The 27,233-nt window shown below is 40.2% G+C and overlaps 2 protein-coding genes across 7 annotated transcripts in view; one reads left to right on the forward strand and one right to left on the reverse strand.

Moving 5' to 3' along the window:
• Window positions 1-21,702, reverse strand: part of FAM149B1 (family with sequence similarity 149 member B1) — an 81,866-nt gene extending 60,164 nt beyond the window's left edge. The window contains exons 1-3 of one of the 3 annotated variants that reach the window (XM_015147347.2): window positions 21,443-21,702; window positions 14,294-14,398; window positions 11,016-11,145 (exon numbers count right to left, since the gene is read on the reverse strand). In XM_015147347.2, the coding sequence (XP_015002833.1) occupies window positions 11,016-11,145; window positions 14,294-14,398; window positions 21,443-21,489 (282 nt within the window). In that variant the 5' untranslated portion in view covers window positions 21,490-21,702. 3 annotated transcript variants of the gene reach the window in all.
• A 47-nt stretch (window positions 21,703-21,749) lies between these two features.
• Window positions 21,750-27,233, forward strand: part of ECD (ecdysoneless cell cycle regulator) — a 57,949-nt gene continuing 52,465 nt past the window's right edge. For 2 of the 4 annotated variants that reach the window (XM_028853440.2, XM_028853441.2), the window contains exons 1-2: window positions 21,750-21,962; window positions 25,508-26,107. In XM_028853440.2, coding sequence (XP_028709273.2) covers window positions 25,837-26,107 — 271 coding nt within the window. In that variant the 5' untranslated portion in view covers window positions 21,750-21,962; window positions 25,508-25,836. 4 annotated transcript variants of the gene reach the window in all.

Consider the following 27,233-nt stretch of genomic DNA (forward strand, 5'->3'; position numbering starts at 1 on the left):
GGTTTCGCCATGTTGGCTAGGCTGGTCTCGAACTCCTGACCTCTGGTGATCCACCCGCCTTGGCTTCCCAAAGTGCTGGGATTACAGGCGTGAGCTACCACGCCCTGCCCACACTGTTTTGACTAATGTTTTGATATTACGTTTTGAGATGTGGTAATATACGTCCTCTAATTTTCTATTTGTTTCAATTTTTTTTTTTTTTTTTTTTTTACTAATCTGGATCCTTTACAATTTCATATACATTTTAGGATTAGCTTATCAATTTCTATAACAATGTCTCCTAGGATTTTGATAGAGAGTGCACTGATACATAGATTAATTTGGGGAGAAATGCCATATTATTATTTTGTCTTCCAATTCATGAACATGGAAGTCTCTTCATTTATTTAGATTTTCTTTAATTTCTCTCAGCAATGTTTTGAAATTTCCAATGTACAAGTCTTGTGTTGCTTTTGTTAAATTAATTGCTAAGAACTTTTTTTATTCTATTGTGATTTTTAAATTTTCATTTTCAGATTGTTCACTGCCAATGTGTAGAAATACAAATTTTTAAATTTAGATAGAATTCACACACCATGAAATTCACCCTTTTAAATTGTCAAATTCAGTGTTTTTAGTATATTCGCAGTTGTGCAACTATCACCAATATCTTAATTCTAGAATATTTCATCACCCTCAAAAGAAACTGTTTCCATTAGCAGTCATTCCCCATTCCTCTCTCTGCCCAGTCCCTGGCCACCAATAATCTACTTTCTGTCTCTATGGAATTGCTCTTCTGAGCAATTCATATAAATGGAATCAAACAAGATGTGATGTGTCATGTCTGGCTTCTTTCACTTAGCATGTTTTGAAGGTTCACCCAAGTTGTAACATATATCAGAACTTCTTTCATTTTTCCAGCTGAAAAATATCGCATTGTATGAAAACCATATTTTTGTAAATTGCTCTTGTATACTGTGACCTAACTGAACTCATTTATTAGTTCTACTAGATTTGGGGGGTGGTAATAGAGGGAATGTAAATTTTCTGGATTTTTTTTTACATCATGACATCTGTGAATAAAGACATTTTTATTTCCTCCTCTTCAATTTGAATGCCTCTTTGTCTTACACTGGCTAGAACCTGTAATACAATGCTGAATAGAAGTGGCAAGAGTGGACATCCTTACCTTGTTCTAAATCTTTTTTTTTTTTTTTTTTTTGGAGACGGAGTCTCGCTCTTTCACCCAGGCTGGAGTGCAGTGGCTGGATCTCAACTCACTGCAAGCTCCGCCTCTCGGGTTTACGCCATTCTCCTGCCTCAGCCTCCCGAGTAGCTGGGACTACAGGCGCCCGCCGCCTCGCCCGGCTAGTTTTTTGTATTTTTTTAGTAGAGACGGGGTTTCACCGTGTTAGCCAGGATGGTCTCGATCTCCTGACCTCGTGATCCGCCCGTCTCGGCCTCCCAAAGTGCTGGGATTACAGGCTTGAGCCACCGCGCCCAGCCTCCCTTGTTCTAAATCGTAAGGGGAAAGTATCCAGTCTTTTCCTGCTACATATAATAACGTTAGTTCTAAGTTTTTTGTAGATGCCCAGCCTTTCAGGTTGATTAAATTCTCTTTTATTTCTTGTATGTTGAGTGTTTTATTATGAATGGGTGTTAGATTTTGTCAAATGGTTTTTTCTATGTTACTATTAAGATGATCATGTCATTTTTGTCCTTTATTCTATTAATATAATGTATTAAATTAGTTGTTTTTCTTTTTTTCAACGTCTGTCTACCCAGATGAAGAGTTGTTTTTCTAATGTTGAGCCAGTCGTGCATTCCTGGGATAAATCCTATTTACCCACTTGGTCAGGGTAAATAATCCTTTTATGTAATTGGATTTGGTTGGCTAATAAAGTTTTTGTGTCTAATTTCAAGAGGCATCTGGTTTGTAGTGTTCTTGTGATGACTGACTTTGATATCAAGGTCATACTGGCTTCATAGAATGAATTAGGTAGGAACTGTTCTTTCTTTCCTGAAAGAGTTTGTGAGGGATTGGTATTATTTCTTCTTAAATATTTAAGTGTATATAGAAATAAATTGATTTTTACATATTGACCTTGGACCTTGTGGCCTTGTTAAATTCATATATCAGTTCTAATTTTTTTCTTTTTTTCTTTCTATTCCTTAGAATCTCTTATATAAAGAATTCTTTTCTTGTCTTTGTCTGGTTTTGGTATCAGGGTATTACTGGTCTCATAGAATGAATTGGAAAATGTTCCTTGATTTTCTGAGTCTGAAATATTGTTATTATTTCTTCTTTAAATATTTGATAGAGTTTACTAGAATTTAAATATTTGATAGAATTTACTAGCCCATCTGTGCCTGGATTTCTTTGTGGGAAGATTTTTTGTTTGTTTGTTTGTTGAGACAGACTCACTCTGTTGCCCAGTGTAGTGCAGTGGTGTGACCATGGCTCACTGCAGCCTTGACCTCCCAGGCTCAAGCGATTCTCCCATCTCAGCCTCGCAAGTAGCTGGGACTAAAGGCACGTGCCACCATACTTGGCTAATTTTTTAGTTTTTGTAGAGATGGGGGTCTCACTATATTGCTCAGGCTGGTCTTGAACTCCTGGGTTCAAGTGATCCTCCCTCCTTGCCTCCCAAAGTGCTGAGATTACAGGTAGGAGCCACTGTGATCAGTCGAAAGATTTTTAATTATTAATTTAGTTTATTTAAATAGAAATTACATAGATAGAAATAACCCAATTACATTGGTATGGCTCTATCTAAATTTTAAATTTCTGTGTAAGTCAATTTGTTAATTTATGTCTTTGTAGGGATTTGTCCATTACATCTAAGTTATCTAATTTGTTAGCATTAAGTTGTTTACTGAATTCTCTTAGTACTTTCTGTAGAGTTGAGTTATGCCCTCTCTTTCATTCCTGATCATGTCAATCTCTCTTCTTTCTTGATCAAACAAACTAAAGATTTGTCAATTTACTGACTTCTTTCCAAAGAAACAACTTTTGACTTTATTTTCTCTTTTTTGTTTTATTAATTTTTATCTTATCTGTATTATTTCCTTCTTTCTGCTTTGCTTTGGATTTAGTTTGTTTTCTTTAGTTTGTTATGGTAGAAACTTATATTACTGAGACCTCCCTGTTTTTCTGTAGGCATTTAAAGCTATTCATTTCCTCCTAGCTGCATCCCATAAATTTTGATATTTTGCTTTTCCCTTTTCATTCAGTTCAAAATATTTTCTAATTTCTCTTATAGATTCCTTTTTCAACCCGTGTTATTTAGAAGAGTGATGTTTAATTGCCAAATATTTGAGGATATCCCAAATGTATGTTGTTGATTTATAATTTAATTCCAAGGTGGTTGGAGAACATACCTTGTATAATTTACATCTTTTTATAGTTAAAAAAACTTGTTTTATGTATGCTTGAAGAGTATCTATACTGCTGTCACTAGGTAGGATGTGAGTTAGGTCAGGTTGGTTGATAGTATTGTTCAGGTATTTAATATCCTTGCTGATTTTTTGTCTAGGTGGTCTACAAGTATTGAGAGTTGGGTATTAAAGTTTCCAGCTATAATTGCTACAGTGTTTCTCCTTTCCATTCAGTTATTTTTTTGCTTCAGGAACTTTAAGACTTGGTTATTAGATGTTACATTTATAACTGCTCTATTTTCCTGAATTGACCCTTTTATCATTATAAAATGTCCCTCTTTGTTTCTAATAGTATTTTTTCTTTTAAAGTTTATTTTGTCTTAGTTCAAATTCAAGCAGTTTTTGCATCTGCTTTTAGTTTCTGGATGCCCTCTTGCTTCTCTGCACTTGCAAGCTGACTCACGGTCAGCTAGGGATATGTAGATAGCTTGGTCAGTCCTGCGTGGATGTATGGAAAGCTTATCAAGGCCTCCTGTGACCGTCTTATTTCCCAGATATCCTTAATAAATTCCTGGATAGTTTGCCAATCCATTGTTTGTCCCAGCCAGGACTAAAACCTCAAGCTATCTGAGCAACTGTTCTTCCCATCAAGTTTACTACTGTTACCTACATGCTGTTGGGCCTAGGGTCTCTCCAGGTTCACTCCAAACCTACTGAGCCTTCTCCAACAGTGAAGCTGCTAATTTTCACAGCTTGTCCCTCTGTAGTTGAATAGACTCTCACTGTTCTTAACCCAAAGTTCTACTGGTTTTCATGAATAATTGCTTCTTTATTTATTATATGCTTTTTGTCAATTTGCAAACCCTTTAAATAGTTGCACCTTACCATTTTATCCAGTTTCATTGTTGCTTTTGGGGAGGAGTATTTGCCAAGCTACTTACTCTGATACTAAAAGTCCCACTTCATAATTTTCTGTTATTACATTGTCTTTCTCAGGTTTTAGCATCAAGACTCTGCTGACCTTATTATAAACTGAATTGAGAAGTATTCCTTATACTTTTTGGAAAAAAGTTTGCATCATGTTATTTCTTCCACAAATGGATGAGAGAATTCACTTGGGCCTAGAGCTTTCTCTGTGTAAAAATTATATCATTTAATTTCTTTTTTTTTTTTTTTTTGAGATGGAGTCTGGCTCTGTCACCCAGGCTGGAGTGCAGTGGCCGGATCTCAGCTCACTGCAAGCTCCGCCTCCCGGGTTTACGCCATTCTCCTGCCTCAGCCTCCCGAGTAGCTGGGACTACAGGCGCCCACCACCTTGCCCGGCTAGTTTTTTGTATTTTTTTAGTAGAGACGGGGTTTCACCGTGTTAGCCAGGATGGTCTCGATCTTCTGACCTCGTGATCCGCCCGTCTCGGCCTCCCAAAGTGCTGGGATTACAGGCTTGAGCCACCGTGCCCTGCCCATTTAATTTCTTGAATAATTTTACAATAATCCACAAATGTAATAACCTTATAGAAGTATAATTCCACTTATAGTCACCCATTATTTGAGCTATATTTACTTTTACAAATATAAACTCCCTCTTTATACATTTTAGACACATTTCAGCACACACTTTATATATCACACACATATGAAATACAAGCATATATTTTGCTTTAATCAGTCAGTTGTCCTTTAAAGAAATCAGACAAAAAATATAGACTTTTATATTCACCCGTTAATTAATTTCTGGTTCTCTTCTCTTCTTCTGCCCTGAACTCTGGTCTCTGCTCCTCAGCACAGTGGGGCCACCATTGCTTTGCTTGGACTCTAGTTCACTTTTACACAGTCAGAAAATTGTCCCCAGGCAGGGAGCTAGAGACAACAGGTGGGTATCTGTACAGGAGGAAGGCCTGGTGTGCGACAGGAGCCCAAGAGAGGTAAGAGAGTGCCTAAGCAGTTTTTATGACCTTAAGCAGCATGAGAGGAGTGCTTCAGTTACTCTGGCAGTGTAACAAATTACTGCAAAACTTAACGGCTTAAAACAACAATAATCATGTATTATCTCTCTGGATTTATATGGGTCAGAAATTTATATAGATCATAGCAGGAATGGCTTATCTCTGCTCCACAATATCTGAGGCCTTAGTCAGAAGACTCAAAGGCTGGGAGCTGAAAACATCTTAATGCTCATTTACTCACATGTCTGGCAGCTGATGCTGGCTCTCAACTGGGGCTTTAATTCCTCTCTATATGAGCCTTTTCATGTGGTCTGAACTTCCTTGCAATATGATGGCTGGATTCTGAAGTCCACCATTCAGAAGAGAGAGATGGAAAGAGCCAGCCAGAAGCTGTGTTGCTTTCTAACCTAGAAAGTCATGCAGCAAGGCTGGGTGCAGTGGCTTACCCCTGTAATCTTAACACTTTGGGAGGCTAAGGTGGGTGGATCACTTGAGGTCAGGAGTTTGAGACCAGCCTGGCCAACAAGGCAAAATCCCGTCTCTACTAAAAATACAAGAATTAACCAGGCATGGTGGTGCAAAACTGTAATCCCAGCTACTGAGGAGGCTGAGGCAGGAGAATCACTTGAACCTAGGAGGCAGAGGTTGCAGTGAGCCAAGATTGTGCCATTGTGCTCCAGCCTGGGCTACAAGAGCTAAACTCCATTAAAAAAAAAAAAAAAAGACACAGACTGGGGAAACGGATGAAAAAACAAGACCCATTGATCTGTTGCTTACAAGAAACACACTTCACCTATAAAGACACACACAGACTGAAAATAAAGGGATGGAAAAAGATATTGCATGCTCATGGAAACCAAAAAAGAGCACAAGTAGCTATACTTGTATCAGACAAAATCGATTTCAAGACAGAAACTATAAGAAGAGATAAAGAAGGTCACTATATAATGATAAAGGGAGATCAATTCAGTAAGAAGATATAACAATTTTAAATATATATGAACCCAACACTGGAGCACCCAGATATATAAAGGAAATATTATGAGAGCTAGAGAGAGAGATAGGTACCAATACAATAAGAGTTGGAGACTTCAACACCCCACTTTCAGCATTGCACAGATTTTCCAGACAAAATCAACAAAGAAACATCACACTTGGCCAGGCGTGGTGGCTCACGCCTGTAATCCCAGCACTTTGGGAGGCTGAGGTGGGTGGATCACGAGGTCAGGAGATTAAGACCATCCTGGCGAACACAGTAAAACCCCATCTCTACTAAAAACTACAAAAAAATTAGCCGGGCGTGGTGGCAGGCGCCTGTAGTCCCAGCTTCTTGGGACGCCAAGGCAGGAGAATGGCGTGAACCTGGGAGGCGGCAGAGCTTGCAGTGAGCGGAGATCGCGCCACTGCACTCCAGCCTGGGTGACAGAGCGAGACAAAAAAAAAAAAAAAAGAAAAGAAACATCATACTTAATCTGCACTATAGGCCAAATGGATCTAACATATTTACAGAACATTTCGTCTAACAGCTGTAGAATACACATTCTTTTCCTCAGCACATGGATCATTCTCAAGGATGGACCACATGTTAGGTCACGACACAAGTCTTAAGACCAAAAAAACTGAAATAATATCAAGTATCTTCTCTGCTCACAATGGAACAAAACTAGAAATTAATAATAAGAGGAATTTTGAAAACTTATAAACACACGGAAATTACACAAGATCCTCCTGAATGACCAGTGGGTCAATGAAGAAATTAAGGAGACTGAAAAATTTTTTGAAACAAAAGATACTAGAAACACAACATATCCAAACCTACACGGAAATTACACAAGATCCTCCTGAATGACCAGTGGGTCAATGAAGAAATTAAGGAGACGGAAAAAGTTTTTGAAACAAAAGATACTAGAAACACAACATATCCAAACCTATAGGAAACAGCAAAAGCAATACTAGGAGGGAAATTTATAGCTGTAAGTGCCTACATCAAAAAAGAGAAAAAACTTCAAATGAAAAATCTAATGATACATCTTAAAGAACTAGAAAAGCAGCTGGGTGTAATGGCTCATGCCTGTAATCCCAGCACTTTGGGAGGCCAAGACAGGAGGATCATGAGGTCAGGAGATCGAGACCATCCTGGCTAACACAGTAAAACCCTATCTCTTCTAAAAAAAATACAAAAAATTAGCTGGGCGTGGTAGCGGGTGCCTGTAGTCCCACCTACTTGGGAGGCTGAGGCAGAATGAATGAACCCAGGAGGTGGAGCTTGCAGTGAGTCGAGATCACACCACTGCACTCTAGCCTGGGTGACGAATGCGAGACTCCATCTAAAAAAAAAAAAAAAAAAAAAAGAACTAGAAAAGCAAAGCAAGAGCAAACCAAACTCAAAATAAATAATAAAGATCAGGGTAGAAATTAATGAAATTTATGATTACCAGAGGCTGGGAAGGGTAGTGGGGGGTGAGAATTGGGGAGATGGGGTGGTTATTAGGTACAAAAATAATAGAATGAATAAGACCTACTATTTAATAGCACAAAGGGTGACTATAGTCAATAATAACTTAATTGTACATTTAAAAATAACTAAAAGAGTGCAATTGGATTGTTTGTAATTCAAAGGATAAATGCCTGAAGTGACGGATTTTGTTTTAAGCCATAAAAAAGAATATCATAACATTCAATTTTTCTTTTTTTTTTTTTGAGACGGAGTCTGGCTCTGTCACCCAGGCTGGAGTGCAGTGGCCGGATCTCAGCTCACTGCAAGCTCCGCCTCCCGGGTTTAAGCCATTCTCCTGCCTCAGCCTCTGGAGTAGCTGGCACTACAGGCGCCCGCCACCTCGCCCGGCTAGTTTTTTGTACTTTTTAGTAGAAACGGGGTTTCACCGTGTTAGCCAGGATGGTCTTGATCTCCTGACCTCGTGATTCGCCCGTCTCGGCCTCCCAAAGTGCTGGGATTACAGGCTTGAGCCACCGCGCCTGGCCAACATTCAATTTTTCTAAAGATAAAATCCTGACTAGTGAAGAAATGAAGATCAAAAGTAAGATGGTTACATGTGAATATATTTTAAAAACTTGTTAGTCTATAAATGCCAAAAGGAAAGCAAGGATATGGGAAACATCTGTATGACATTTATAAGTTATAAAGAGATACTAATAATAATATAGAGAGACCTAATGGAAATATATAGTCAGTACACTAAATCTTCCGGATGAGGCATCTAATTATTAGAATACAGTTTAAATTCTTTGGCCTGCAGGGCCCTGATGATCTAGTCCCGCCTACCTCTCTGATCTCGTTTGTGCTTTCCTCCCCCTGGTTTTCCATCATCCAACCATCCTGACCTTTTATCACTTCCAAGAATACACCAAAAACTTTCCCTTGGAAACATGAAGCTCTTCTCCTCCTTGGGCTTTTGCATATGCTGCTGGTTACCTGTCTGGAAAAGTCTTTTCCTCACTCTTCACATGGCTAGCTCTTCTGTCTTCAAGTCTCAGGTCTACCTTACCTGAGATCCCTATCTAAAGTGAATCCCCCTGATAATGTTCTATTTCAGCACCTTATCATCTTCCTTAGAGCGCTTATCACCTTTTGTACTTACTTTTGAAAATCTCCCTCATTAGACCATTGAATAATGTAAGTCTCACTCACCCCATATTCCCAAGGCCAAGTACAGGGAAAACAACCATGCTCAATAAATATTTATTGAATGAAAAAAAAAAAAAACCGTGAAAACCCAAGCATCAGATAATAAGGGAAAGATCCAATTATGATATATCAAGACAGGAAAATATCATATAACATTCAGATTGACCAGTGTGGAGGTAGTAAATATCTATATGAAATGACGGTAAATGAAAAAAATAGGCCACAAAATAGTATGTACATGTATCATACAACTATATAAGGAAAGTATATATACATTCAAAATGATTAGAAAATAACTCAGTGTAATGTAAATAGGTTTTAACAATTAGCAGGCTTTTTGTTTAAAAAAAAAATAAAGCAGGTTTCTGGCTGGGTGCAGTGGCTCATGCCTATAACCTCAGCACATTGGGAGGCTGAGGTGGGAGAACTGCTTGAGGCTAGGAGTTCCAGATCCCACCTCTTAAAAAAAATAGCAGGGTGTGGTGGCATGCACCTGTGGTCCCAGCTACTCAGGAAGCTGAGGCAGAAGGATGGCTTGAGCCCAGGAGTTTGAGGCTGCAGTGAGCTATGATAGTGCCACTGTCCTCCAGCCTGGGTGACAGAGAAAGAAGAAAGAAAGAAAAGAAAGAAAGAAAGATCCTAACAATAATATTGTATAAAATCAGTATTGTGGAAAAGTGTTTATAAAACATTAGGTGAAAAAATACAGCATAATACTACATGTACATCATGATTATAACTAAGCCAAAGTAAATACAGATTGAAAAAAAGATATAGAAATAAAAATGTTGGCTGGGAGTGGTGGCTCACACCTGTAATCCCAGTACTTTGACAGGCTGAGGCGGGCAGATCACAAGGTCGAGAGATAGAGACCATCCTGGCCAACATGATGAAACCTCGTCTCTACTAAAAAGACAAAAATTAGCTGGGCATGGTGATGCATGCCTGTAGTACTAGCTACTCAGGAGAGTGAGGCAGGAGAATGGCTTGAACCCGGGAGGCAGAGGTTGCATTGAGCCAAGATCGTACCACTGTACTCCAGCCTGGCAACAGAGCGAGACTAGGTTCCAAAAGAAAAACCACAAGAAATAAAAATGTCTATTGCATCTTGCATCAAGGTGATAAAATTATGCATAAAAATTGTGTTTAAAAAATTTTTAGGGTTGTTGGTCTTTTAAAAATAACATTTTATAATGGGAAATAGCCAAAAATAAGTAAAGAAGTAAAAATCACTCATCTCATCACCTAATTAATAACTGAACAATATTTTGAGTAAATATTCTTCGTCCTTTTCACTAATATAGGCAAGAATATACATAAAACAAAATTAGAGTGACACTACACATATGATTTATAACCTGTTTGTTTTCATTACCAATATATCATAAATATTTTCCCAGGCTATAATGGCTTAATAATAAACTTTCAAAAACATTTTAAACAACAAGGTAACATTAGTGGTAAAGACATACATTAGTGGACTGAGCATGGCAAAAGGAATAGACCCAGAGCCCAAATCCATATTAACCTGCAACTGTTTTCTTTTTTTTTTTTGAGATGGGAGTTTTGCTCGTTGCCCAGGCTGGAGCGCAATGGTGCGATCTCGGCTCACAGCAACCTCCGCCTCCCGGGTTCAAGCCATTCTCCTGCCTCAGCCTCCAGAGTAGCTGGGATTACAGGCATGCGCTACCACACCCGGCTAATTTTGTATTTTTAGTAGAGACGGGGTTTCTCCATGTTGGTCAGTCTGGTCTCAAACTCCCCACCTCAGGTGATCCGCCCGCCTTGGCCTCCCAAAGTGCTGGGATTACAGGCGTGAGCCACCGCGCCCCACCAACCTGCAACTGTTTAAGTTGAACACTTAGCATGTCTAAGGCTCAACTACTATATCAGTAAAACAAAGCAAATACTGAAAGAAGATGAGAAATGATGCTTCTTTACAGCTATTATGAAGTATGATAAATGTAAAGAAACAATGCAGGAGAGTGAAAGAATGAAATATACTGACAAATCCTAACTCCCAGAATCGTCTCCCAAGCACTCCATCAGACTGATAACATACAACTCACACCATATCCCCAGGAGAAGTCCGAGCTTCCTTCAGTAGATATCCCTGCGCCTGAATAACTTGGAAAAGCAGACAGTGAATTCCCAGTGTCGGCTGATGTAAAAGATGATTCTCTTGTGATGTCAGACTTGCTAAAGGCACAAAAGGAGAGAAAAAAGAAAATTTTTCATATGTCCTCAAGTTTCTGTAGCATTAACTACTCAGTAACTTACTAGGTGATAAACATGTGTACAAATATATCCACATAGGCAAAAATAAATGAAGAGCTTGAAATTCGAGCATCATGGAAAAGTCCTAATTCCTATAGAATTGATGGCGTCATCCCAAATAATTCTAGTCATAGTTTACAATGAATACTTCATCTCACCTATGACATACTCTTTTTTTTTTTTTGAGACAGAATCTCATGCTGTCACCCAGGCTAGAGTGCAGTGGCACGATACTGACTCACTGCAACCTCAGCCTCCTGGATTCAAATGATTCTCTTGCCTTAGCCTCCAAATAGCTGGGAATACAGGTGTGCACCACCACATCCAGCTTATTTTTGCATTTTAGTAGAGAAGGGGTTTCACCATGTTGCCCTGACTGGTCTTGAACTCCTAAGCTCAGGCAATCTGCCCACCTCGGCCTCCCAAAGTACTTGGATTTACAGGCGTGAGCCACCGTACCCAGCTTATAACATACTCTTGACAACTAAAGACATTTCAAAAATGCTAATAGTAGTATCTGATCTTGTATGGCACTTTTTATTTTTTATTTTTTGAGACAGGGTCTCGCTCTGTCACCCAGGCTGGAATGCAGTGGTGCAAACTCAGCTCACTGCAACCTCTGCCTCCTGGGTTCAAGTGATTCTCCCTCTTTAGCTTCCCAAGTAGCTGGGACTACAGGTGCGTGCCACCATGGCTGGCTAATTTTGTTTGTACTTTTGTTTTTGTTTTTTTTGAGATGGAGTCTCACTCTGTTGCCCAGGCTGGAGTGCAGTGGCATGATCTCGGCTCACTGCAACCCCCTCCTCCTGGGTTCAAGTGATTCTCCTGCCTCAGCCTCCCGGGTAGCTGGGACTACAGGTGTGAGCCACCATGCCCAGCCAATTTTTGTATTTTTAGTAGAGACTGGGTTTTGCCATGTTGGCCAGGCTGGTCTTGAACTCCTGACCTCAAGTGATCTGCCTACCTTGGCCTCCCAAAGTGCTGGGACTACAGGTGTGAGCCACCGTGACCAGCCCTTTTTTTTTTTTTTTGTATTTTTGTTAGAGATAGAGTTTTGCCATATTGCCCAGGCTGGTCTTGATCTCCTGAGTTCAAGCAATCCACCCGCCTTGGGCTCACAAAGTGCTGAAACTACAGGTGTGAGCCATTACACCCAGCCTATGATTATACAATATTTTTTTTTATCACACATTGCATCTCAGACACTAATGAAGTTCTGAGAGACTGAAGAACCATCTTTCCTGTTCTATTACTTAAAATAACTACAGCTAATATTTACTCAGCGTTTATTACATGCCAAGCATTGTGCCAAGTTTTACATACATTATCTCATTAATATTTGCAACATCCTATAAGACGGGGTCCCGAACCCTGAGGCCACAGACCAATGTTAGGAACTGGGTTGCAGAGTAGGAGGTGAGTAGGGGGTGAGTGCATGAAGCTTCATCTGTATTTACAGCAGTTCCCCATGGCTCACATTACCACCTGAGCTCTGCCTTCTGTCATATCAGTGGTGGCATTAGATTCTCACAGGAGTATGAACTGCTCATGCAAGGGATCTAGGTTGTGCATTCCTTATGGGAATCTAATGAATCTAATGCCTGATCATCTGTCACTGTCTCCCATCATCCCCAGATGGAACTGTCTAGTTGCAGGAAAACAAGCTGTAAGGCTCCCACTGATTCTACATTATGGTGAGTTGTATAATTATTTCATCATATATTACAATGTAAACATAATAGAAATAAAGTATATAATAAATGTAATGCACTTGAATCATCCTGAAACCATCCCTCACCCCACCACACAGTTCATGGAAAAACTATCTTCCACAAAACCGGTCCCTGGTGCCAAAAATGTTGGGGACTGCTGCTATAAGATATACTATTATCAGGTAAGTAATTTGCCCAATGTTACTCAGCTAATAATTTACAGGACCAGGATTAAAAATCAGATGTTGGACTCCTCCTGAGTCCATGTTCTTTTTTATTTATGTTATGCTATTTTATTGTTTGTTTTTTATAATCTTGCTCTAATATTTATTTAATTTGTATTTTTTCTTTCTTTTTTTTTTTTTTTTGAGATGGAGCCTTGCTCTGTAGCCCAGGCTGGAGTGCAGTGGCGTGATTTCGGCTCACTGTAAGCTCTGCCTCCCAGGTTCACACCATTCTCCTGCCTCAGCCTCCCGAGTAGCTGGGACTACAGGCACCCACCACCATGCCCGGCTAATTTTTTTGTATTTTTAGTAGAGACGGGGTTTCACCATGTTAGCCAGGATGGTCTCGATCTCCTGACCTTGTGATCCACCTGCCTCGGCCTCCCAAACTGCTGGGATTACAGGTGTGAGCCACTGCACTGGACCAATTTATGTTTTTTCTTGAAACAAGGTCTCGCTCTTTCACCTAGGCTGGAGTATAGTAAGTAAACACAGTGTTTACACCACTAAGTGTAACCCGGGAGGCAGAGCTTGCAGTGAACCAAGACAGAGGCCTGACCTCATGATCCACCCGCCTCAGCCTCCCAAAATGCTGGGATTACAGGCATGAGCCACTGCGCCCAGCCTAATTATATGTGTAAACACAGCCTTGACCTTCTGGGCTCAAGCAATCCTCCCACATCAGCTTCCGTAGTAGCTGGGACCACAAGTGCACATCCCCACACTTGGCTATGTTTTTTTTGTTGTTGTTGTTGTTTTTGTAGAGATGGGGTTTGCCATGTTGCCCATGCTGGTCTTAAACTCCTAGGCTCAAATGATCCTCCCACCTTTTGGCCTCCCATAGTGCTGGGATTATAAGTACCGCGCTCCATGTTCTGTTTTTTGTTTGTTTGTTTGTTTTTTCACTCTAATCCCATGGCAGATTATCCATGTTCTTAACTACTTTATAATACTACCTCTCAAAGGTTATGAAAATATGTATGATGTTCTCATTAGCTGTTTCAGAATGAAAACTAAATGGTACTGAAAACATGACAAAAATTCTTGCTTTGTTTTCAGTAGCACCAGGCTTGACACCAATCCTAAGCCAAAAAACAAAACCGTTGCCATGAGCAAATGCAAAAGTGTTATTACCTTTGGGAACTTGTGTCTTTCTCATGACTGTCACTGGTGGGGGAAACGTCCTCCAGTTTCTCAGGAGGGGGACGATGGTTAAGAGCATGTTTTGTTATTCCTTTCCTATGAAACACAAAACAAAGTTATATTTCCTCTATAAAAAAATACATACAATTCAATAATTTAATCTAGATGTTAGAGTCACCTACTTCCTCTGCTCTGGAACTGCACTGTTTGATATGGTAGCCACCAGTGGTTAAAATGTGGCTAGTCAGAATTGTGTTTTAAGTGTAAAACATATTGGATTTCAAGAAGAATTTGCAATACCTCATTAATTATATTATCTTTTTTATTTTTTATTTTTTTTGAGACAGTCTTGCTCTGTCGCCCAGGCTAGAGTGCAGTGGCGTGATCTTGGCTCACTGCAAGCTCTGCCTCCTGGGTTCACACCATTCTCCTGCCTCAGCCTCCCGAGTAGCTGGGACTACAGGCGCCCACCATCACGCCCGGCTAATTTTTTGTATTTTTAGTAGAGATGGGGTTTCACCGTGTTAACCAGGATGGTCTCGATCTCCTGACCTCGTGATCCGCCCACCTCGACCTCCCAAAGTGCTGGGATTACAGGCATGAGCCACCGCGCCCGGCCTAATTATATTATCTTGATTACATATTAAAATGATAATATTTTGGATATATTGGGTTAAACAAAATATATTCTTAAAATTAATGTCACTACAAGTTGAAAATGTAGTAGATATCACCACACATCAATTAGAACAGCTAAAATTAAAAATAATGATAACAAAAAATGCAGGCATGGATGTGGAGAAACCGGATGTCTCATACATTGCTGGCAGGAATGTCAAATGGTATCGCCATTCTGGAATAGTTTGACAGTTTCTAATAAAACTAAACATATGCATTTACCCAGAGCCCTAGCAGTTGCACTCTTGGGCATTATGCCTAGAGAAATGAAAACTTACATTCATACAAAAATCTGTATACAAATGTTCACAACAGCTTTATTTACAATTGAAAAAAATAACTGGAAACAACTCAAATGTCCTTTAACATTGATATTTCCACATAATGGAATATTATTCAGCAATAAAAAGAAATAAACTATTGATACATGCAACAACTTGGATGGATCTCAAGAGCACCATGCTTTTTAGTGCAAAAAGCCAAAGCCAATACAAAAAACCATTAAATACTACAGTTTACCTTGAACAACACACGTTTAAACTGTGTGAGCCCATTTATATGCAGAATTTTTCAATAAATATATTGGAAAATTTTTTGGAGATTTGCAACAATTTGAAGAAACTCAACAGATGAACCATGTAACCTAGAAATATCGAAAACATTTCAGAAAAAGGTATGTCATGAATGTGTAAAATATGCGTAACTACCAGTCTATTTTTGTGTTGACTATGTTATTGGTAAGGCTTCTAGGTAACAGTAGGCTATTAGTAGTTAAGTTCTGGGGGAGTCAAAAGTTAAACGTGGATGTTTTACTGTACAGGGGGTTGATACCCCTAACCCCTGCATTGTTTAAGGGCCATTTATATAATGGTATATTGGACAACACTATAGTGGTAGAGAACAGATTAATAGTTGCCATGGATGAAGACAAGAGTGGATATAACTATAAAGGGATAGGGATACCCAGTGAAGTTCCTTGGTGGTGATGAAACAGCTATCTTGATTTATAGTCATATTTGCAGTAATCTGTAAATGGGACCAACTTGCATAGAAAGAACTATGTACACATATACCCATGCATAGGAGCGGATGTAAAAACTGGATAAGGTCTGTAGGTCTAGTTAACAGTATTGTACCAATGTCAGTTTCCTGGCTTTGAAATTATACCACAGTTACATAAGATGTCATCATTGGGGGAAGATGAGTGAAGGGTTCATGGGACTCTTAGTACTACTTTTACAACTTCCTGTGAGTGTATAATTATTTCAAATTAAAAAGGTAAAAAAATTTCACTTTTATTTTATTTTTTGAGATGGGGTCTTGCTGTGTTGTCCAAACTGGAGTACAGTGGTGTGGTCATAGCTCACTGCAGCCTTGACTTCCTGGGCTCAAAGGATTCTTCTGTCTCAGCCTCCTGTGTAGCTGAGACTACAGGTGCTCATCACCACACTTGGCCAATTATTTAATTTTTAATTTTTTTTAGAGATGGGGATCTTGCTATGTTGCTCAGGCTGGTCTCTAACTCCTGGCCTCAAATGATCCTCCTACCTCCGCCTCCCAAAGTTCTGGGATTCAAGACATGAGCCACTGCACTTGGCCAATTTCACCTTTTTTAATGTGACCACCTGAAAATTTTAAATTTCATATGTGGCTTTTATCATATTCGTATTGAATATTGCTGCTCTAGAGACTCCAATGTGTGCACTGGATTAAGCTATGGGGTCAATCATTATATGTTCCAGTAATCTATGGGGTCAATCAATATATGTTCCTAGTAATCTACGGTAGACTTTCCTCACAAAATTCTGTAGTCAAATAAATTTAGCAACTGTAATAGGTTAAACAAAGTTACACAGGTCTTTACAAGAGGTCTTCCAGGTCTTTAATATGCAAATGTATGTCATAAATCTCAAATACTCTTATTTCAAAGGAAACTAAGGCACAGAAAGATTAAGTAACCTGCTTAAGGTCACATGGTTAGTAAGTGATGAAGCCAAGATTCAAATCCTAGTAGTCTGGCTCTCAGAGGAAGGCCTCTAGAAGGAAATGAAGAGTTGGAGATTTTAGTGAATTGTACCATTGTTCTATATAAAGATAAAGCTAAGAGTCCAGTCAGTGGAGCTCGCACTTTAAATTGTTTCTCAAATAGTGGAGATCAATTTGTGCAGAGTCATCTGTATGTCTCTCATTCAGTGATCTACAACCAAGAGTTTGTCTTTGAAAAAGTGGAAAGGATCATAAATACAAATTCAAGCTATGAAATAGAGACTTAAGACATTTTTTTAGTCTGCCAGGGAAATCTATGAATTGACAATTAGATGATAAAGAAATATCATTAAATTTAATAATAGCACTATGACTACATACAAAAATGTCCATAATTTTTAGAGATACATAATGACATATATAGGGGTGAAATGGCAGTATCTGCGGTTTTGCTTTCCTTATTTCACAGACAGGCACAGAGAAGTTAAGAAAGGGATAAGGAGGCCGGGCACGGTGGCTCACGCCTGTAATCCCAGCACTTTGGGAGGCTGAGGCGGGCAGATCACGAGGTCAGGAGATCGAGACCATCCTGGTTAACACAGTGAAATCCTGTCTCTACTAAAAATATGAAAAATTAGCCGGGTGTTGTGGCGGGCACCTGTAGTCCCAGCTACTTGGGAGGTTGAGGCAGGAGAATGGTGTGAACCCGGGAGGCGGAGCTTGCAGTGAGCCGAGATGGCGCCACTACACTCCAGCCCGGGCAATAGAGCGAGACTCCCTCTCAAAAAAAAAAAAAAAAAAAAAAGAAAAGACAAAAGGATAAGGAAGATAGATGAAGCAAACATTTTAACTTTGTTAACTGTTGAATGTGGGGTGACAGGTAGTTCATGATACTATTCTCTATATGTTTATGTTTGAAATTTTTCATTAAAAAATGTTAAGCTGTGGCCGGGCGCGGTGGCTCAAGCCTGTAATCCCAGCACTTTGGGAGGCCGAGACGGGCGGATCACGAGGTCAGGAGATCGAAACCATCCTGGCTAACACAGTGAAACCCCGTCTCTATTAAGAAATACAAAAAACTAGCCGGGCGAGGTGGCGGGCGCCTGTAGTCCCAGCTACTCGGGAGGCTGAGGCCGGAGAATGGCGTGAACCCGGGAGGCGGAGCTTGCAGTGAGCTGAGATCCCGCCACTGCACTCCAGCCTGGGCGACAGAGCGAGACTCCGTCTCAAAAAAAAAAAAAAAAAAAAAAAAAAAAGTTAAGCTGTATGTTGAAAATCATTCCTTTCCCAAACTCTCTTCAACAATTATAATTTTTAATGGTTAGGTAGAAAACTAAAGTTACTGCTTCAAAGCAAGTTATCATTATTATAACATCTAAAGTAAAAATTGCTTTGAATTTGCTCCCATTCAGATACATTTTATCTTCATTATCTTCATTATTCACTTCATCTTGACTCCAGTTACAGAATCATCTTTTGGGCCTTATAGGGAGTATCAAATCAACAATCAAGAACAAGTAGGCCAGGTGCGGTGGCTCCACATCTATAATCCCAGATGTTTGGGAGGCCAAGGCAGGCAGATCGCTAGAGTTCAGGAGTTCAAGACCAGCCTGGGGCGAAACCACATCTCTACTAAAAAATACAAAAATTAGCTGAGCATGTAGTCCTGCAGCTTGGGAAGCTGAGGTGGGAGAATCACTTGAACCTAGGAGGTGGAGGTTGCAACTGAGCCAAGATGGCACCACTGCACTCCAACCTGTGTGACAGAGAACTCTGTCTCAAAAAACAAGAAACAAAAAACAAAAAAAACAGAAAGAAAACTGGTATAACTATCCTAGTTAATAATAATTCTGGCCCAATAAGTGCCTATCATTTTTTTCCATACAAGATTTTTTTTAAACTTTCAGAATGGTTGGAATTAATCATAAAAGCAGATTTTCAATTAAACCTCAGTCACTTTATTGAGAAACGACTGTTTAAGTAGAAACAACACATTCCAAATCTAAGAGATGACTGTTTCTTCTTCCTAGTTCCCAAAGAGTTTACTAGGAACTAAACTGCTACCATGTAGATATCTTGTTCCTTAATAAATAATAAGCTTCTAAAAGGCAAAGAGAGGTTTCAGACTTATTTTCTTTGTATGCCTATTGTATCCCAAGTAAAAGTGGGAAGGGACAAGGAAAATACCATTTATTGAGAATGTATGTGTGTCAAGCTCTACACCATCATTTTATTCTTATTTTATTTTTATTTTTTTGAGACAGAGTCTTGCTCTGTCACCCAGATTGGAGTGCAGTGGCGTGATCTCGGCTCACTGCAACCTCTGCCTCCCAGGTTCAAGTGATTCTCGTGCCTCAGCCTCCCAAGTAGCTGAGATTACAGGCATGTGCCACCATGCCCAGCTAATTTTTTGCATTTTTAGTAGAGATGGGGTTTCACCGTGTTGCCCAGGCCGGTTTTGAACTCCTAAGCTCAGGCAATCACTCGCCTTGGTCTCCCAAAGTGCTAGGATTACAGGCGTGGGAGCCCACACCATCATTTTAAATAAGCTTTTGGATAAGGTCTTATTCCTATATTACAGAAATGAAGGCTCAGTGATGTAGTAATTTGCCTAAGTCACGTGGCTGGAAGAGAGCCTGGTCAGAAACTCAAGAATGACTCAAAATATCATGCTTGCAATTATCATGTATGTGTATGATAATTAACAATATTTAATCAATACATTTAATTAAATTTAATTAGTTAATATTTAATACATATTAACGCTTAATAGTTAATTAATATATTTATGGTTGCTAAAATTACATAGCTAAATGAAGAGAAAAAGTTAATATTTAATTAATAAATTCACTTATAGTTAATATGTAATTAATATATTTATGGTTGCTAAAATTATATAGTTCCATGAAGGAAAAAAAATTGAAATTTGGGGTTAAAACCCAAGCTCAACTCCTGAGTTTTTTGGCTATATAATCTTAAAATGTGTAACATTTCTGATATAATTTCACCTCCTGAGAGGCTGAAGATAATCATACTCATTTTACAGAGTTGTTAAGAAGATCAAAAAGTGAAGTCAGCTGGGCATGGTGGCTCAAGCCAGCACTTTGGGGGGCCAAGGTGTGAGAATTGTTCGAGTCCAGGAGTTTGAGACCAGCCTGGGCAACATAGTGAGACCCTGTCTCTACCAAAAAAAAATTTTGTTTAAATTAGCCAGTTGTGGTGGTGTGCACCTGTAGTCCCAACTACTCGGGAGGCTACATTGTGAGGATCATCTGAGCCTATAGGTGGAGGCTGCAGTGAGCAAGGATTGCACCACTGCCCTCCAGCCTGGACAACAGAGCAAGACCATGTCTCCAAAAAAAAAAAATAAATAAAGTGAAGGCCCTTTTGGAAGTGTAAAGCATTAATAAATGTTTGACACTATTATTACTTTCTAAATTATTATACAACACTTTAATCAGGGTAAGGGATGGATCTTTTTTATTATTTATTTATTTATTTATTTATTTATTTATTTAGAGACAGAGTTTCACTCGTCACCCAGGCTGGAGTGCGATGGCGTGATCTCCGCTCACTGCAACCTCTGCCTCTCAGGTTCAAGTGATTCTCCTGCCTCAGCCTCCCAAGTAGCTGGGATTACAGGCGCCTGCCACCACGCCTGGCCAATTTTTTTTTTTGTATTTTTAGTAGAGATGGGGTTTCGCCATGTTGGCCAGGGTGGTCTCGAACTCCTGGCCTCAAATGATCCGCCCGCCTCAGCCTCCCAAGGTGCTGGGATTACAAGTGTGAGCCACAGCGCCCGGCCGTGGGGGTGGATCTTTTTAAAGCCAGAAATATTTGCTCTCTAAAGTCTCAAAAGCAAAACTGATCTTTATGGATTCTGGTGCTTAATTGCAGAGGTGGGGAGGCAGTATGTGTGATGGTTATGACCACAGGCTTCAGCATCAGATCGACATCAGGTTTGTACCTCTCAGCTCTACCACCTTCAAGCTGTGTGATCTTTGGCATGCTACAACCTTTAATTCTGGGATCTTTATCTGTAGAATGTGCAAAATAATGTTCCCAAACTGATATCATTGATAGGAGTGAGCAAATGTATGTAAATAGCTTTGCACAGTGTCAAGTGAGCACTTTCCTGGAGCCCTCAGGAACTAAGCCTTAATAGCTTAGTTATTAAGCTATTAATAACTTCTCGAGCTATCGTGGCCATTAACAATGGGACCTGAAGCACTGCGGATGCTACAAATGCTTCAGCGGACCCAGTGCCTGAGTTCAGGAATTACAGACCAAGGGCGACACGCCCTCAGCTGGAGATGGAGGAAGAAGGGGCAGCGTCCAGCAGGGCAGAGAGGAGAGAATTCCGAAGAAAAATCTCTCCCTAGCCCTGGGAAAGGAAAGGAACGAAGGACTGGTCAAGGAGGGTCCCCAGAGCGCCCGCGGCCCGCCCCGGCTGGGGTGGCTGAGCAGTCCACTCACAGCTCCAAGCTCTGTGGCACCGTCTTCCTACTGTATCTGGAGATCATCCTCCTCCTCCTCCTCCTCCTCAGCCGCGGCCGGGGCGGGCACGCCAGGGTGGGGGCCTCCGGGCCTGGCCCTCCCGCCAGCTCCGGCCCGGCCCCCTCCCGCCACCTACCGGCCCCGTCTTGCCCCGTCGCCTAGACTCCGAGCCGCCACCTCCCCAGTGTCCCCACCTCTCCAGTTCTCCGACCTCCCCGCCTTGCCGCGGGGGCGGAAGTGACGAAGGCACCCGGGCACCCGCAGAATGCTCTCACCGACGCACAGCAGTGACGACACACAAGGTTCCGGGGACTGAGCGGGTTTCAGGCTTTCAGGATTTCTGCTGGCCACAGGTCCCGGGCAGGCGTCGGGACAGAGCCTGATCTAGGCTTCGGCGGCCTGTGGCAGCTCTCGATCAGCTCTCGATCAGCTCTCGGAGTCGGAGAGGCGGCTAAGGAAAGGTGCCACAGCAGAGACGCGCAGGAGAGGCCCTGGAACCGTAAGATAAATTGGCTTCATTTTGTTAGATGGCAGGAGGGAGCCTAGACCGGATAAGGAGCACTAGACTCCAAGTCAAGCCCCTGCTGCTTAGTCGCTTCTCTTTCTGTGCTCTGGGTTTTCTCATATGTACAGTGAGGCATTCACCTGAGTAGTGATCATAGAGTCCCTTCAAGTTCTGACACCAAATTCTGCATGATGAGGTGTGTTTGGCGTTATGGGGTGAATGGGTAAAATTACTGTCTGTCCCTCTGCGTTGAAAGGCAAAATGATGATTTGGCCAGACTGTGGTGAGTGGGTGTCTGGACAGAAGAAGTAGGTTCCTTATGAATCTCTTAGAAAGCTGAGTAAGATTGGAATCGTGGAGTTAGGGTGGTGCATCCACCGCGGTTCCTTCCTTTACCAAGCATCACCTGGCAGCAAGAATAAACTAGTACTCTTATTTAGGAAAACCCTTAGAAAATTAAGAGATAAGTAAGGAAAACCCCTAGGAAATTAAGAAATATCAATGTGACCTCCGTCAAAATACCAATGACATTCTTCACAGTCATAGAAAAAAGATCCTAAAATTTATATGGAACCACAAAAGACCCAGAATAGCCAAAGCTATCCTGAGCAAAAAGAACAAAACTGGAAGAATCACATTACCTGACTTCAGATTATACAACAGAGTTATAGTAACTAAAACAGCAGGGCACTGGCATAAAAAGAGGAACAGAATAGAGAACCCAGAAACAAATCCATATGTCTGCAGTGAATTCATTTTCAACAAAGGTACCAAAAACATACATTGGTGAAAAGATAGTCTCTTCAATAAATGGTACTGGGAAAACTGATACCCATATGCAGAAGAATGAAACTAGACCCACTACCTCCCACCATATACAAAAATCAAGTCAAAATGGATTAGAGACTTAAATCTAAGCCCTAAAACTATGAAACTACTAAAAGGAAATATTGGGGAAACTCTCTAGGACATTGGAGTGGGCAAAGATTTCCTGAGTAATACCCCACAAACAGAGGCAACCAAAACAAAAATGGACAAATGGGAGCACATCAAGTTAAAAAGCTTCTACACAGCAAAGGAATTAATCGACAAAGTGAAGAGAGAACCCACAGAATGGGAGAACATATTTGCAAATTACCCATCTGACAAGGAATTAATAACCAAAATATATAAGGAGCTCAAACAACTCTCTAGGAAGCAGTCTAATAATTGATTAAAAATTGGACAAAAGCTCTGAATAGACATTTCTCTAAAAAGACATACAAATGTCAAACAGGTTTATGAAAAAGTTCTCAATATCATTGATCATCAGAGAAATGCAAGTCAAAGCTACAGTAAGATAGCATCTCACCCCAGTTAAAATGGCTGTTATCCATAAGACAGGCAATAACAAATGCTGGCAAGGATTTGGAGAAAACACTGTTGATGAGAATGTAAATTAGTGCAGTCACTATGGAGAACAGTTTTGGAGATTCCTCAAGAAACTAAAAATAGAGCTACTATGTGATCCAGCAATCCCACAGCTGGGTGTTTACCCAAAAGAAAGGAAATCAGTATATTAAAGAGATATCTGCACTCCCATGTTTATTGCAGCACTATTCTCAGTAGCCAAGATTTGGAAGCAACCTGTGTCCATCAACAGATAAATGAATGAAGAAAATGTGGTATATACACACAGTGGAGTACTTTTCAGCCATTAAAAAGAAAAAATGAGATTCTGTTATTTGTAACAACATGGATGGAACTGGAGATCATTATGTTAAGTGAAATAAGGCTGGCACAGAAAGATAAACTTTAAATGTTCTCACTAATTTGTTGGAGCTAAAAATGAAAACAGTTGAACTTATGGAGATAGCAACTAGAAGGATGGTTACCAGAGGCTGGGAAGGGTTGCAGAGGGTTGGTGGGGGAGTGGGATGGTTAAAGCGTACAAAAAAATAGAGCAAATGAAAACTAGTATTTGGTAGCACAACAGGGTAACTGTAGTAAATAATATTTAATTGTACATTTTAAAATAACTAAAAGTTCAGATGAGAGCACGTCCTAGCTACAAAAAAATTTTTTTAATAAAAATAACTAAAAGAGAATAATTAGATTGTTTGTAACACAAAGGATAAATGCTTAAGGCGATGGATATCTCATTTACCTTGAGGTGCTTATAATGCATTTTATACCTGTATCAAAATATCTCATGTACCCCACAAATACATACACCTACTATGTACTCTTCAAAATTAAAAAAGAAAAAAAAAACAGCACTGTGGGAGGCCGAGGCAGGCGGATCACAAGGTCAGGAGTTCGAGACCAGCCTGGCCAATATGGTAAAACCCCATTCCTACTAAAAATACAAAAATTAGCCTGGCGTGGTAGCAGGCACCTACAGTCCCAGCTACTCGGGAGGCTGGGGCAAGAGAATCGCTTGAACCTGGGAGGCAGAGGTTGCAGTGAGCTGAGATCTCACCACTGCACTCCAGCCTGGGTGACAGAGCGAGACTCCATCTCAGGAAAAAAAAAAAAAAAACAGAAAAGAAAGATATACCTACCATCCCATGAGACTTGAAAAAGGGGCAAATTTAGGACAGAGGTAAGATGACAGGACACGAATGTTTTGTAGTTCTCTACACCATACAATGTTCATAAAAGAGAGAAATGTACATTCTGCAGAGCAAGATAGATTATGCTTTAGAGTTTAAGTAACAAAATTTTAAAGCAGGGAGAGATTTTAGAGATGGTAGATAACTTATCCTAAATTAAAGAAAAAAACCCAGAAAGAGAAAGTGAAGTGTCCACAGTGGCACAGCTAATTAGTGGCAGAACTGGGGTTTTTGATATAGTATGTAAACAGTGGATATTAGTGCAGTGTTTCTCGAAATATGTTACACATACCACTGCTAGTACAAGGGCAAACATTAAAAATTTCATTCTTTACTTCCAAAATAGGAAAAATATAAAAAAGATTTTATTCTTACATACGTATTAATTGGGGAATGTGATACTGGATTTCTATTCACTGTATTATATCAAGGTTTCCTTGTAACGTAATTTTAAAGATAAAGTTTTAAGTGTAAAGTGTCACTAAAAATAATATTAGGCCAGGTGCAGTGGCTCATGCCTGTAATCCCAGCACTTTGGGAGACCAAGGCGGAAGAACTGCTTGAGCTCAGGAGTTCTAGACCAGCCTGGGCAACATGGCAAAACCTTGCTTCTACTGAAAATACACAAAAAAATTAGCTGGGCATGGTGGCACACACCTGTGGTCCCAGCTACTTGGGAGGCTGAGGTAGGAGGATGGCTTGAGCCTAAGAGGTGGAGGTTGCAGTGAGCTGTGATCATGCCACTGCACTCCAGCCTGGGCAACAAGAGTGAAACTCCAACTCAAATAAATAAATAAATGAAGTTTAAAACATTAAATAAATATTACTGTAGGTGGTGTGTGGTCAAGGCAAAAACCATGATGATGGTATGTGGCTAACTAAATTTTATTTATTATTTATTTATTTATTTATTTATTTATTTATTTATTTATTTATTTATTTTAGATGGAGTCTTGCTCTGTCACCCAAGCTGGAGTGCAATGGCATGATCTCGGCTCATTGCAACCTCTGCTTCCTAGGTTCAAGTGATTCTCCTGCTTTAGCCTCCTGAGTAGCTAGGATCACAGGTGCCTGCCGCCACACCCAGCTAATTTTTGTATTTTTAGTAGAGACGAGGTTTCACCGTGTCAACCAGGCTGGTCTGAAACTCCTGACCTCCAATGATCTGCCTGCCTCAGCCTCCCAAAGTGCTAGGATTACATGCATGAACCACTGTGCCCGGCCTAACTAAATTTTAGAAAACAGTGTTCATAGAGTCATCTAAAAGAGTTCAGATGTTACTTCTGCATTGTTCTATGTGGTTTATATTTTGGAACTTTAAATGTAGTTTTCAAAGAAGAATGGAAGAAACCATGAAGCTTGCTACAATGGAAGACACAGTGGAGTACTGCCTGTTCCTGATACCAGATGAATCAAGGGACTCAGATAAACACGAAGAGGTTCTTCAGAAGTATATTGAGAGAATAATGACTCGGTTTGCACCTATGCTGGTCCCCTACATCTGGCAGAATCAGCCTTTCAATCTCAAATATAAACCTGGGAAAGGTAAGGCTCTTTTACTTGTGTGGATTAGTGTGACTTTTAATGTTATCCTGACAACAGTGATGTGTATGTGTAATAGTCCACACTTCATTCAGTGTTGGCAGGAAGAGATTAATGCACTAAACTTTTTAGGTAAGTAATACTTGTCTATAATCAGTTAGCCATAAAGCTTTGTTTTTAAAAAAAATCATATTAATGAAAACTTTCTAAATCTGCCTTAGGAATTAGCATATACTAAACATTATTAAACTCATGGCTATTCTTTTGAACTTTAGTTGCTATACTATGCATAATGTATCTAAGTATCTATACTAAACAGTTTCAGGTATCTGGCTTTAATTATGGTTCCTTTTTTGCTGTTACTCAGTATTCCTTATGTTGATGTGTTGAGTAGGCTGCCTTGTTTCATATAGCCATTTTGGGGAGGATCTGAGTGGCTCTGCCCGGCTTATAAAGATAAATAATTGGGCTTTATGGCTAATATTTGCCACTTATAAGCATTTTGAGGTTTCTTCATTGCTTCCCTGTGTTGTTGGTGCTTGAGATCTGACCTCTGGCAAAATACGGCACTCTGTCCTGTTATGAGAAAAACCCAGAATTAAAGTAGGAGGGAGCGGAGAGACCAAAGAATCACTCGGACAGGTCTGTCTTAGCAAGTAGATGAGTTTATTAGGACTTACAGACAGGACACTCCTGGGCAGCATCAGGACAGCTCCAGAAATCTGCCCCACCTCCCATCTTTAAGCTGCTTGTAAGCTAATTTTTTGGCTCTTTGCCTACTGCGTATATGCAATGATACTGTTTTCCTTGGTATGTTCCCAGCTATGCCCTGCAATGTTTGGGTTCTCAGGACCTGCTCCTCTGCTGGGCATGATGGCTTTGGCTTGCCAGCTGGCCTTTGAAGTTTAAGCAGCAGACATATACCCTTAAGTAGCCTGGTGGGGAACTGGTCACACTACAGTTATGTCATTTCTTATAGTTTTATGAAAATAAATCATGGATAGGTGACCAAGTCTCTCTTTACACAGTGACTTATGTGAGGTCTTATTTAGGATCAGGAGCCTGGCATCTTGTGATACCATCACAAGATACCCCCATGTATACATCACAGGTATACATCACTGTGATA

Source organism: Macaca mulatta, chromosome 9 (assembly GCF_049350105.2).
Source record: "Macaca mulatta isolate MMU2019108-1 chromosome 9, T2T-MMU8v2.0, whole genome shotgun sequence".
In the NCBI taxonomy this organism is placed as follows: Eukaryota; Metazoa; Chordata; class Mammalia; order Primates; family Cercopithecidae; genus Macaca; species Macaca mulatta.